The sequence below is a fragment of the Dendrobates tinctorius genome, unplaced genomic scaffold, assembly GCF_039654945.1.
Source record: "Dendrobates tinctorius isolate UK_male_01 unplaced genomic scaffold, ASM3965494v1 ptg000026l, whole genome shotgun sequence".
In the NCBI taxonomy this organism is placed as follows: domain Eukaryota; kingdom Metazoa; phylum Chordata; class Amphibia; order Anura; family Dendrobatidae; genus Dendrobates; species Dendrobates tinctorius.
In genome coordinates, this window is record NW_027361694.1 from 9,628,210 (window position 1) to 9,642,097 (window position 13,888).

General features: G+C 42.6%; 1 protein-coding gene across 3 annotated transcripts in view; it reads right to left on the reverse strand.

Annotated features, from left to right (window-relative positions):
* The window catches only part of TPP2 (tripeptidyl peptidase 2), a 188,680-nt gene that overhangs the window by 15,201 nt on the left and 159,591 nt on the right, over positions 1-13,888 (reverse strand). For 2 of the 3 annotated variants that reach the window (XM_073569496.1, XM_073569495.1), the window contains 3 exons: positions 7,674-7,825; positions 5,885-5,981; positions 1,235-1,365 (listed from right to left, as the gene is read on the reverse strand). In XM_073569496.1, the coding sequence (XP_073425597.1) occupies positions 1,235-1,365; positions 5,885-5,981; positions 7,674-7,825 (380 nt within the window). Of the gene's footprint in view, positions 1-1,223; positions 1,366-5,884; positions 5,982-7,673; positions 7,826-13,888 lie in introns of all 3 variants that reach the window. The other variant, XM_073569497.1, reaches the window with a different exon arrangement.

Here is a 13,888-nt window from a genome sequence, read left to right on the forward strand (position 1 = left end):
CCACGTCCCCGGATGTTGTCACCAGCGTGCCTCCTGATGACGCAGTGCACCAGAAGTGTAGGAGCAAGACGCAGGCCGGTAACGCCTCCCGGCCTGCACCCAGTATCCCAAGGTCACGCCCCCTCCGGAACTCACCGGCTGCGTGCCTCCTGACCGGAAGCTCAGGCCCAAGATGCCAGCTGCGTGGGAACGCTGCAACAGCAGCCACGGCCCGGAATCCCCTTAGGAGGGATGAAGCAGGTGCCTGGAGAACACAGCTCGACCGGCTGCTGAGGGACCTGCTGCAGTATCAGCGACACTGTGGAGCCCGTCAGATTAAGCCTCCACCGCCCGAGAGCCCCCAAGGGAGGGATGTGGTTGTTCCCGGGAGCCTTCCTGCTCGACAGGATTATTGGTACACAGGTACTTTTGATTTTCGCACCTCCTGTGCTCCTCCCCTGCGTCTGTCCCTGATAGGGACGGGAAAACCACTGAAGGGTGGTGGTGGGGAGGGGCTATTTAACCTCTTTCGTGTTCCTGTCCCTATCAAGGATACGAAGGACAACCTCCTAGTGGTGCGGTCAGGAGGGACATCCTGGAAACAGGGAGTCTATTTCCTGCATAAATCATTCCTCTCTTCAATTGCTGACCCAGCTGCTCTGCCCTGCCATAGACTTTTGCAGTGACTCATTAATTGTGCAGAGAAAATTGACCTCCTGCTTCTACATAGAGCTTAGATGGTTTCATTTAGTCAGTTTCTAATCATGATGTCACAGACCTAATGGAAAAGAGAAGAATTATATCGGTAGAAAAGCAAAATGAGCAATTGTAAGTACATAGTGCAATACAATATGAAAATTGCAAGATATTAAGAAGATAAAATCGTCGATGGGAGAAGTGCTTCTTTAAAAACAGAGTGTACTCTGCATGGGAATTGAAAATTGCGAAACACACCTATTTACGTTAATTCTAGCCATCACATCTGGCTGATGGGGTACAATAGCACCAGGTAACGGTGTGAGCCCATAATTGGGGGCCATCTGTGAGCACAATTCTACAGATGGACAATGAATGTTTTGTAAGGAATCGACAAGCTCAAAACGTAATATGATCAATGTTAAAATTGCTGACAAACTAAACACCCAGAACATAAAAACAGTCTTTGAACTACAGATTTTGCTCCGTATACAGATGATCTTTTGCATACAGATAGTACAAAAAGGTCAATAAAACAAAATATTTACTGGTTAGGTACTTTTTTATAGTGGCGGAATCTGGTCTTGGATCGGTCTTCATGGCAACAAAAAATGCAAGAGCGGTCTGGTCGATTCTAGAGATGACCTCATCAGCAGCAAAAACAATCTCATTGATCAGTTTGATGCGCTCCTGAAAGAAAGAAAAAAAAAAACATAACACATTAGGAAAACATTAAAGTCTCTAAAAAGTTAAAAATTACCAGATTTGTTGCTAGATGGAATTTTAGCTAAATTAAAATTTTGATCAACCGTGAACCTAAAATCAGCCACTTAACTATTATACAATAGTATAGATGGTAGAATATATAATGGATCACTACATTGTCATGCAAAGAAGAGATAAATCTTGTGAAGTCGGTCAGATTAAAAGTGGTTAGGCTTTGCTCTTATTTTATTCTTGCTGTACCAGATTACGAGATAGATATAGATAGATATAGATAGCTAGATATAGATAGCTAGATATAGATATAGATAGCTAGATATAGATAGCTAGATATAGATAGCTAGATATAGATAGCTAGATATACAGTGCCTACAAGTAGTATTCAACCCCCTGCAGATTTAGCAGGTTTGATAAGATGCAAATAAGTTAGAGCCTTCAAACTTCACACAAGAGCAGGATTTATTAACAGATGCATAAATCTTACAAACCAAAAAGTTATGTTGCTCAGTTAAATTTTACTAAATTTTAAACATACAAGTGTGGGTCAATTATTATTCAACCCCTAGGTTTAATATTTTGTGGAATAACCCTTGTTGGCAATTGATCAGGCCGGCACAGGTCTCTGGAGTTATCTTGGCCCACTCCTCCATGCAGATCTTCTCCAAGTTATCTAGGTTCTTTGGGCGTCTCATGTGGACTTTAATCTTGAGCTCCTTCCACAAGTTTTCAATTGGGTTAAGGTCAGGAGACTGACTAGGCCACTCCAACACCTTGATTTTTTGCCTCTTGAACCAGGCCTTGGTTTTCTTGGCTGTGTGCTTTGGGTCGTTGTCTTGTTGAAAGATGAAATGACGACCCATCTTAAGATCCTTGATGGAGGAGCGGAGGTTCTTGGACAAAATCTCCAGGTAGGCCGTGCTATCCATCTTCCCATGGATGCGGACCAGATGGCCAGGCCCCTTGGCTGAGAAACAGCCCCACAGCATGATGCTGCCACCACAATGCTTGACTGCAGGGATGGTATTCTTGGGGTCGTATGCAGTGCCATCCAGTCTCCAAACGTCACGTGTGTGGTTGGCACCAAAGATCTCGATCTTGGTCTCATCAGACCAGAGAACCTTGAACCAGTCTGTCTCAGAGTCCTCCAAGTGATCATGAGCAAACTGTAGACGAGCCTTGACATGACGCTTTGAAAGTAAAGGTACCTTACGGGCTCGTCTGGAACGGAGACCATTGCGGTGGAGTACGTTACTTATGGTAGTGACTGAAACCAATGTCCCCACTGCCATGAGATCTTCCCGGAGGCTCCTTCCTTGTTGTCCTTGGGTTAGCCTTGACTCTTCGGACAAGCCTGGCCTCGGCACGGGAGGAAACTTTCAAAGGCTGTCCAGGCCGTGGAAGGCTAACAGTAGTTCCATAAGCCTTCCACTTCCGGATGATGCTCCCAACAGTGGAGACAGGTAGGCCCAACTCCTTGGAAAGGGTTTTGTACCCCTTGCCAGCCTTGTGACCCTCCACGATCTTTTCTCTGATGGCCTTGGAATGCTCCTTTGTCTTTCCCATGTTGACCATGTATGAGTGCTGTTCACAAGTTTGGGGAGGGTCTTAAATAGTCAGAAAAGGCTGGAAAAAGAGATAATTAATCCAAACATGTGAAGCTCATTGTTCTTTGTGCCTGAAATACTTCTTAATACTTTAGGGGAACCAAACAGAATTCTGGTGGTTTGAGGGGTTGAATAATAAATGACCCTCTGAATAAACTTTTCACAATTTAAAAAAAAATTAAACAAAGAAATAACATTCTTTTTTGCTGCAGTGCATTTCACACTTCCAGACTGATCTACAGTCCAAATGTCACAATGCCAAGTTAATTCCGAATGTGTAAACCTGCTAAATCTGCAGGGGGTTGAATACTACTTGTAGGCACTGTAGAGATAGCTAGCTAGATAGAGAGATAGATAGATAGCTAGCTAGCTAGCTAGATAGAGAGATAGATAGCTAGCTAGCTAGATAGAGAGATAGATAGATAGCTAGATAGATAGATAGCTAGCTAGATAGATAGCTAGATAGAGATAGATAGCTAGATAGAGATAGATAGCTAGATAGAGATAGATAGCTAGATAGAGATAGATAGCTAGATAGAGATAGATAGCTAGATAGAGATAGATAGCTAGATAGAGATAGATAGCTAGATAGAGATAGATAGCTAGATAGAGATAGATAGCTAGATAGAGATCGATAGAGATCGATAGAGATCGATAGATAGCGATAGATAGCGATAGATAGCGATAGATAGCGATAGATAGCGATAGATAGCGATAGACAGCGACAGCGATAGACAGCGATAGACAGCGATAGACAGCGATAGATAGAGATAGATAGAGATAGATAGAGATAGATAGATAGAGATAGATATATAAATAAAACGTGCATAAATTGGCCACTTTTGAGCTGGAGGCTGGTCGTTTTTAAATGGATATTTTAACCAATTAAACATCACAAGCTTCGATTCAGTAATACTACCAGTGGCAGTAATCTATCTACATGTTAAAGTTAAAGGATGTGCACATTTGGGATGCAAAATTGTGGGGGGGGGGGGGGGTCGTCACATGCATAGCAAATATTACATGACACAGTTACATGCAGGATTCCCACTTTTAGTAGGAAGTTTTGGGTATGTTCACACTAAAGGTGTAAAAAGAATCTAAATGGATGATAACTGATCAGCAGCATTGATATACAGATGTTTTTGTCAATTTTTCATCCACTATATACAGTTGTTTAGTTTACTACGATGTCGTAAATGGTTAAAAAAAAAATGGAAAAAGTGGATGGCACAAAAATGTCTTCACGGGTAGGAAAAGGAGCAAGGGTGTCGCTTTTAAAATGTAACTGCAATATTGAACTGTCAGCACTCAGACCCCCACTAAAACCTGACAATTCTATAACATCTAGAAAGGTTTCTAAAAAAAAAAAGCCAAGTGCAGAATAAAAGTGAAACGCCCAAAAAGATGAAGAGATATTCTATGCAATGCTTTTGGCAGTACCTGAAAGGGGAAATGCATGACACAGGAATAGACCATCAGAGATAACATTAGTCTCACAGTGACGGCTAAGGTGATGAGCAGAAAAGAAATGACACTGAACAAATCCCGAAGAAATGAATGGAATGGTTACCATTACTGGATGAACCGGATATTTTACAGTCAATTGGACAATGGTTAATAGAGCTGTCAAAACTGTAAATATGCAAATTTTTTTTTTTTTTTTTAGAAAAAAATGTCCTCTCTCAATTATGTGAATATACCACTCATACTTTTTCTGCCTTAAAAACAACCTGAGCGCGTTGTCATGTAGAACCAGAAACGGGGAATAGGTTAGTAGGAGCGGAATCAATTTCTCTGGCCGTACTGTCAGTATGAAGAAGAACTTACCTTTATTTTACCCCTCTTCTATAGATTTGCAAAAAAACACAATATGGGTATTTAATATTAAGTAATGCTATAGAAGAGGGTAAGACTGTAAATCAGACTTCATCTGAAGAAAAGAACTCAAAAAAATGATCATGGGACAGTTTTTTTCTCTTCTTCAGATTAACCAAATAACAGCATTTTTATTTGCAGGCAGCGGTCCTGTATGGAACAGTCACGGCAATGGCAAATTCACCAGAGCATGAGACAAAGACTACACTTGGATGGCAATACCCAGCACGACCGGTGAGTCTCCTGAGCAGACTGCCTCATGTACTGCCCATACCGCAGTAGCTCAGCAGAGCCACCAGGATAGTAAGATAGCTTGTTTCATTGGGGTACAAATTTGGCCTTACCCGGTAAAGAATTTACAAGTCTGTAAATTTTATACCAATTTACTTAGTACAAACTCATGTTTTTGCAACTTCTATATACATGAGGCGCACCACCTCGCTTGGCTATGGACCATTAAACATTTGTGATGGTGTTGAGGAAGAAAAAGAATGTCTAACGAAAATCGGTAAATATGGAAAGTAAATAAATGTACAACGGCTACTAAATAAGAACAGATTAAACCAACGCCCCCCTCCCCCCCCAAAAAAAAAATAGGAAAAAAAAAAAATTGTGCCAGTAACATTGTGACCCAACTATGGCAACTTCTGTAACTCATCTGACACGGACATGCCCCTGTCAATACCACTGTACTGTATGGTCAAGTTGTGCCCTTCAGTACAAAAGCCAATATATTAATGTATTAATAGGGGTGGTCAAAAGCCAGATAGCGCTCAATACAAAATAAAAAAAATTGTGGGGAAAGGAAGAATGGGGCAATTTAATTTAAAAACACATCTAAAAAATAATTATGTCCATAGGGAAGGCGTCTGCTCCTTTTTTTGTTTTTAACCTCTGGAAGTAGTGGTTTGACCGAGTGACGGATTGTCCTCCAATAAAAGATATTGGATCTTTACAAAAATGTATCATGAGAACTCCAGCATGGAGAGCAAAATGCACCTTACCTTTTCAGAGTCCAGCTGATGAAGCCTTGCCACGTACAGGGGAAGATGATTGGGAAAGGATTCTTTGAGTTCGCTGAAGATGTCATTGCTTTCAAGTCTAATAATAATAATAATAATAATAATAATAATAATAATAATAATAAATCTTTATATAGCGCCAACATATTCTGCAGCGCTTTACAGTTTAACAGTTACAAAACACAAGTCATAAGTAACAACGTTAATACAATAATTAAAGCAAAATAAGACGACCCTGCTTGTCAGAGCTTACAATCTACAATGAGGTGAGGGAGATACAAAGTACAGGTGTGTATTTACAATGGTGTATTTACAATGATAGTTCAGCCATCTTGAGGGAGTGAGGGATGGATGGAGATAGTGAATGGGCTACACACGCACACTTACACATAAAATGACTGATTAGTGAACGAGATAGGCTGCTCTGAACAAATGCGTTTTGAGGGAGCACCTAAAGCTGTGTAAATTGGGGATGGTCCTAATTTCTTGAGGTAGAGCATTCCAGAGGATTGGTGCAGCATGGGAGAAATCTTGGAGTCGGGAGTGGGAGGTGCGGATTAGTCGAAATTTGTTTGCAGAGTGCAGCGGTCGGTTAGGCCGACAGACAGAACTGAGGGAGGAGATGTAGGGGGGGTGCCGCACTGTGGAGAGCTTTGTGGGTGAGAACAAGTACTTTGAATTGGACCCTATAATGAATGGGCAGCCAGTGTAACAATTGGCGGAGAGCGGACGCGTCCGAGTACCGCTTAGCCAGATGGATAACCCTGGCCACTGCATTAAGTATGGAGTGGAGAGGGGAAAGTCGAGTAACGGGGAGGCCAATTAATAGAGCATTGCAGTAGTCCAGGTGGAAGTGGATCAATGCGACAGTGAAGGTTTTTGTTGTTTCCATGGTGAGAAAAGGGCAGATTCTAGAGATGTTCTTTAGGTGTAAGCGGCAAGAGCGGGCAAGAGATTGTATATGGGATATGAAGGAGAGATTGGTGTCAAACATAACACCCAGACAGCGCGCCTGCTGCCGGGGTGTTATTATGGTGCCACCCACGAAGAGGGAAATGTCAGATTTAGGGAGGTTAGTAGACGGCGGGAGCAGAAGTTGTTCAGTTTTTGAGAGGTTAAGTTTCAGATAGAGAGGGGACATGATGTTGGACTCTGCGGACAGACGGTCACTGGCATTCTGTAGTACCGCAGGGGTAAGGTTGGGGGATGACGTGTATAGTTGTGTGTATTGAAAGCCAAATCTGGTGATGGTCTGTCCAATTGGGGCCGTGTAGAGAGAGTAGAGAAGGGGGCTAAGGACTGAGCCCTGAGGTACCCCGACAGCAAGAGGAAGAGGAGATGAAGTCTGCAGTAACAGGAAATTTTCATTATGTCACAATATTGGCACCAAGCTGACCATAGTACACATATACACAGTACAAAATCTGAACCATATCTATAACAAGCTAACCCCTCGCTGTGTGCCTTGTAATTTTCTGCACACAAAAGCACACTAGACACCGACTTGCAGGCAAACATGCCCCTGTGGGTATATGTTAAGAATGGGATCACTGTGGCACAGTTCTATCCAAATAAATGGAGCTGCATAGCAATATAACACACAACCACTATAAAATGTAATGCGCTGTGCCTGATAAAGGAGAGAAACATCCCAAAAATTACCAAAACCGCCATGATCAATCCATGATTGGATATCCATACATCTGTAATTGTTGGCTAATATTAAGAATAGGCCACCTGTATAATATTCTGTATTACGGTGTTAACCCACTTTGTCATCCATTGTATCTTCAAATCTCGGAGAGCTTCAGCAAACTCCTCTTTCACATCCTTTTCTTTCTCCGCTTCTTTTTCCTTATCCTTATTGCCATTCTTTGGTTTATTTACGGATGGTATCAAGTGATAATGAACGGAAACCACATCCTGCAAAAGAACAAAACCGTATTACATTTTTTACAGAAAGATTTCCTGGTGAGTTGACACACTGTACGTCTAGAGAGCTGTAAAGGTGATACTTGGGCTCGCAAGGAAACAAAATGCTATCCTTTTGGGATAACCAAGGCATATAAGTGTCAAATGCATTTGTCATTAAAAAAGGTAACAAAACCATTGATGGTGTAGGATGAGAATAAATAATAATAAAAAAAGCTCACTTTATTGTATACAGAATCACAAAAGGTGAAGGCTGCATCTAATCCATAAGGAGTGTGTGCAGATACAATGAATGGTATTCCTTCATTTTCTACATTACAGGCACAGCTTACAACCACTCTGGAGATACGATATATGCAAAGTATCACACAGAAATCATGTATACAGGCAGAGTGCAAAACCAATCATTGCATAGCACTCACAACCAAACACTTTGGCCTTATGGCTGCACATCAATCACAGAACGATTACACAAACCGGAAAAGTAATCTGACTGAACTACACAAAGTATGACGTGTGGTGGCCGCCTGCTCAGAGAGTACTCCAAGGGGGGGGGAAGCAGAACTGCCAGTACTTATACACACAAATATCAGGACCCTAAAGGAAACTGTCAGTATGTCTATTTAGGGAAGTAGTGGTATGGCCATTTAGGTGCTTGTCTGCTATGGAAAAAAAATGCATTTTTTTTATTGTTAGCGATCTGATGTACCAAGTCTAGTGTACAAGCTAAATAATAATTAGTCCAGACGTGCAGTGGGCATAGTCCATGCACTTAAAATAGGCAGACCTGCATCAATGATGCCCCAAACGCACTTCCAACCTGATTTACATAGGATTTCTGTGCTAGATTTCTCCTGACACGTTGGATCTCTACAAAACCAAAATGCATCATTTCTACACAGTACATTTCTCATCGGCACATTTTTACATACGGTAGGTAAGTCCTATGCACATCAGGCAGAACAGGTCAATGCTCTCTGACTGCTTCTTCCAAAGGCATGGACTGTGCTTCCACCCTGATATGCATATGGCTTCTAGTCTAGTTTTCTCATGCCTGGTACATCAGATCTGCACAAAAAAAAGTTAGCATTTTTACTGGGTAATAAGCGCCTTACAAATTCAAACCATTATTATTTTCATATGTAAAAACATGCAAACAGGTTCCTACAATAGTATAATTTAAAGGGAATCTGTCTCCCCCAGGAAGCATATGACCTATTAAAATGGGCATACAGGTAATAGAAATGTTACACTTTTCCTACCTGAATGCCTCATATTAATGGTCTTGTTCTTGAGAAATGTTATATTGTCTTTATGCCAATGATTTCTCCAAGGCTCAAGGGCGTGTGGTGCCTGAAATTCTTGCCCCCTGTCCTCATAACAATACTACCCCCTCCGATGCAAGTCAGTTATGGCCCCTGAATTGCGCGCCTGCACCCTGCAATCCCTCGCCGGCGCCCTGCAATTCCTCCACAATACATACCTCATCCTCCCTTCTATGGGCGCTGCATTCAGGGATCTTCTGTGCAGGCGAGTCACTGACCTCCGGAGTGACCATGCAGGGAGGAAGTGGGCAGAGCATCTTATCGGCGCACATGCCGAAGTTGGCGGCGCCTGCGCAGAAGATCTCTAAATGCTGTGCCCACATAAGAGAGGAAGAGGTATATACGGTTAGGTCAGGAGGAAAGGAGGAAAACACAGCGTCTGGTGAGGTCCATGAGTTTAAGACTTCAGGCAGTCATTGCCAACAAAGGGTTTTCAATCAAGTACTAGAAATGAACATTTTATTTACAATTATTTAATCTGTCCAATTATTTTTGGTCCCTTTAAAAACAGGGTGGCACATGTTAAGGAGCTGAAACTCCTAAACCCTTCATCCAATTTTAATGTGGATACCCTCAAATGAAAGCTGAAAGTCAGAACTTCAGCTGCATCTGAATTGTTTTGTTTAAAATTCATTGTGGTAATGTCTAGAACCAAAATTAGAAAAATGTTGTCTCTGTCCAAATATATATGGACCTAACTGTATTGTGGAGGGAGTGAAGGACGCAGTCGCAGGATTCCGGGGTCATAATTGACGTGCATGGGAGGGGGGTACTATTACAGTGAAGACAGGAGGCAGGGAAGAAATCATTAGCATAAAGAAATAATATAACATTTCTGAACAAGACCATTAATATGAGGCATACAGGTAGGAGTAGTGTAATACAGTGGGGAAAAAAAGTATTTAGTCAGTCAGCAATAGTGCAAGTTCCACCACTTAAAAAGATGAGAGGCGTCTGTAATTTACATCATAGGTAGACCTCAACTATGGGAGACAAACTGAGAAAAAAAAATCCAGAAAATCACATTGTTTTTTTTTCATTTTATTTGCATATTATGGTGGAAAATAAGTATTTGGTCAGAAACAAAATTTCATCTCAATACTTTGTGATATATCCTTTGTTGGCAATGACAGAGGTCAAACGTTTTCTGTAAGTCTTCACAAGGTTGCCACACACTGTTGTTGGTATGTTGGCCCATTCCTCCATGCAGATCTCCTCTAGAGCAGTGATGTTTTTGGCTTTTCGCTTGGCAACACGGACTTTCAACTCCCTCCAAAGGTTTTCTATAGGGTTGAGATCTGGAGACTGGCTAGGCCACTCCAGGACCTTGAAATGCTTCTTACGAAGCCACTCCTTCGTTGCCCTGGCGGTGTGCTTTGGATCATTGTCATGTTGAAAGACCCAGCCACGTTTCATATTCAATGCCCTTGCTGATGGAAGGAGGTTTGCACTCAAAATCTCACGATACATGGCCCCATTCATTCTTTCATGTACCCGGATCAGTCGTCCTGGCCCCTTTGCAGAGAAACAGCCCCAAAGCATGATGTTTCCACCACCATGCTTTACAGTAGGTATGGTGTTTGATGGATGCAACTCAGTATTCTTTTTCCTCCAAACACGACAAGTTGTGTTTCTACCAAACAGTTCCAGTTTGGTTTCATCAGACCATAGGACATTCTCCCAAAACTCCTCTGGATCATCCAAATGCTCTCTAGCAAACTTCAGACGGGCCCGGACATGTACAGGCTTAAGCAGTGGGACACGTCTGGCACTGCAGGATCCGAGTCCATGGTGGCGTAGTGTGTTACTTATGGTAGGCCTTGTTACATTGGTCCCAGCTCTCTGCAGTTCATTCACTAGGTCCCCCCGTGTGGTTCTGGGATTTTTGCTCACCGTTCTTGTGATCATTCTGACCCCACGGGGTGGGATTTTGCGTGGAGCACCAGATCGAGGGAGATTATCAGTGGTCTTGTATGTCTTCAATTTTCTAATTATTGCTCCCACAGTTGATTTCTTCACTCCAAGCTGGTTGGCTATTGCAGATTCAGTCTTCCCAGCCTGGTGCAGGGCTACAATTTTGTTTCTGGTGTCCTTTGACAGCTCTTTGGTATTCACCATAGTGGAGTTTGGAGTCAGACTGTTTGAGGGTGTGCACAGGTGTCTTTTTATACTGATAACAAGTTTAAACAGGTGCCATTACTACAGGTAATGAGTGGAGGAAAGAGGAGACTCTTAAAGAAGAAGTTACAGGTCTGTGAGAGCCAGAAATCTTGATTGCTTGTTTCTGACCAAATACTTATTTTCCACCATAATATGCAAATAAAATGAAAAAAAAACAGACAATGTGATTTTCTGGATTTTTTTTTCTCAGTTTGTCTCCCATAGTTGAGGTCTACCTATGATGTAAATTACAGACGCCTCTCATCTTTTTAAGTGGTGGAACTTGCACTATTGCTGACTGACTAAATACTTTTTTTCCCCACTGTATTTTTAATACCTGTATGCCCATATTAATAGGTAATATACGTCCTGGGGGGGTGATAGATTCTCGTTAAACATGCAAATAACCTCTTCACAAAAAAAGCAGGAACTTTCATTAAGGAGCAATCATAAAAATCAAAATCAAATCTTTAAATAGGGTCTTGCCACATGATTTAGGATAACAAACCATACCCCAAATCTCCACTTGCAAACTTGTGTTTTGTGGTGTTTGCCTTTCATTAGTGTAAAGCAGGAGAGCTGGGTAGGCTGGGCAAGAGGCCTTTAAAAAGAGAAACTGTCAGCAGATTTTTGCTACCCCATCCAAGAGTGGCATGATGCAGTAGCCGAGACCCCGACTGCAGCGATGTGTCACATCCTGGGCTGCTCGCTGAAGTAAGATGGATTTTTCTGCTGCAGAGCTACCAGTTTTCTGAATGCTGGCAGCTTTCAGTGTATACTGTGCATAAGCAGAAATCAGTGGTGTGGGAGTGGTTGGACTACCTAGCAGCAGGCCAAGTAGTCCTCTAGTGTTAATTTCCTGCTGATATACCAATAATTTTAGAAAAACTACATTAAGCCGCCAAGTGACATATTGCTGGAATAAGGGTCTCTGTCCCTACATTAAGCTGCTCTCAAATTCAGTAGAGAGAGAGAGAATGAGAATGTTTTAAGACATTTTTATTACTTACTACAAAGTCAAAAGTTTACATACACTAAGGTTACTACGCCTTTAAACAATTCTGAACTGCCCATATGATAATGTCATGTGTTTGGAAGCTTTTTGGGCCACATCTGAGTTAATTGGAGACACACCTGTGGATGTATTTTAATGCACACCTGAAACACACTGCTTCTTTGTGTAGCATTGTGGGAAAGTAAAAAAAAAAATCAACCTATATATCAGGAAGAGAATTGTGGACTTGCACAAGTCTGGCTCATCCTTGGGTACAATATCAAGATACCTGAAGGTGCCTCGTTTATCTGTACAAACAATAATTTGAAAGTACAAAAAAGATGGGAATGTCCAGCCATCATACCGCTCAGGAAGGAGACAGGTTCTGTCTCAAAGATGAACGTGCTTTGGTCTGACATGTGCATTTCAACCAAAGGACAAAAGCATAAGGACCTTGTGAAGATGATGGCGGAAGCTGGTAAGATTGTGTCAATATCCAGTGAAATGAGTACTGTATCAACATGGGCTGAAAGGCCACTCTGTTAGGAAGAAGCCATTCCTCCAAAAGAAATATAAAAAAGCCAGATTAATGTTTGCAAATGCACACAGGAACAAAGACCTTAATTTTTAGAGACATGTCCTGTGGTCTGATGAAACTAAAATTGAACTTTTTGGGCATACTGACCATCATTAAGTTTGGACGAAAAAAGGGAAAAGCTCGACCATCCCATCTGTGAAACATGGGGGTGGGCAGCATCATGTTGTGGGGTTGTTTTGCTGCAGGAGGGACTGGTGCACTTTCACAAAATAGATGGTATCATAAGATTATGTGGCAATGCTGAAGCAACATCTCAAGACATGGGCGGAAATGGTTCTTCCAAATGGACAATGACCCGAAGCATACTGACTGCCACAATGGTTATAAAGTGGCTTAAGGATAACAGTTTTGTCAGGAGGAATGGGCCCAAATTCCGACCAATTATTTTGAGAAACTTGTGGAAGGATAACCCAAACGTTTGACCCAAGTCATTCAGTTTGAGGGCAATCGTACCAAATACTAATAAGTAGTGTTAAGCATTCCGATACTGCAAATATCGGGTATCGGCTGATATTCGCTGTATCGGAATTCCGATACAGAGTACCGATATTTTTTCAATATCGGATACCGGTATCGGAAGTCCCCATAATGCAATGAGCCAGTGTTGTGGCTGTGATTGGCTGCTGAAATGATGTCATCATAATGCACGGTCTGTGCGCATCATGATGCGCGCTCTGTGCCGACTGTCGGGGGGTCTGTGCCGACTGTCGGGGGGGTCTGTACGGGCCTCTCGGGTGTCTGTACAGGCCTGTCGGGGGCCTGTGCCGGCTGCCGGTGGTCTGTACGGACCTCTCGGGGGCTTGTGCCGGCTGCCGGTGGTCTGTACGGACCTCTCGGGGGTTTGTACAGGCCTGTCGGGGGCCTGTGCCGGCTGCCGGTGCCTGTATGGGCCTGTCGGGGGTCTGTACAGGCCTGTCGGGGGCCTGCGTCGGCTGCCGGTGGTCTGTACGGGCCTCTCAGGGGCCTGTGCCGGCTGT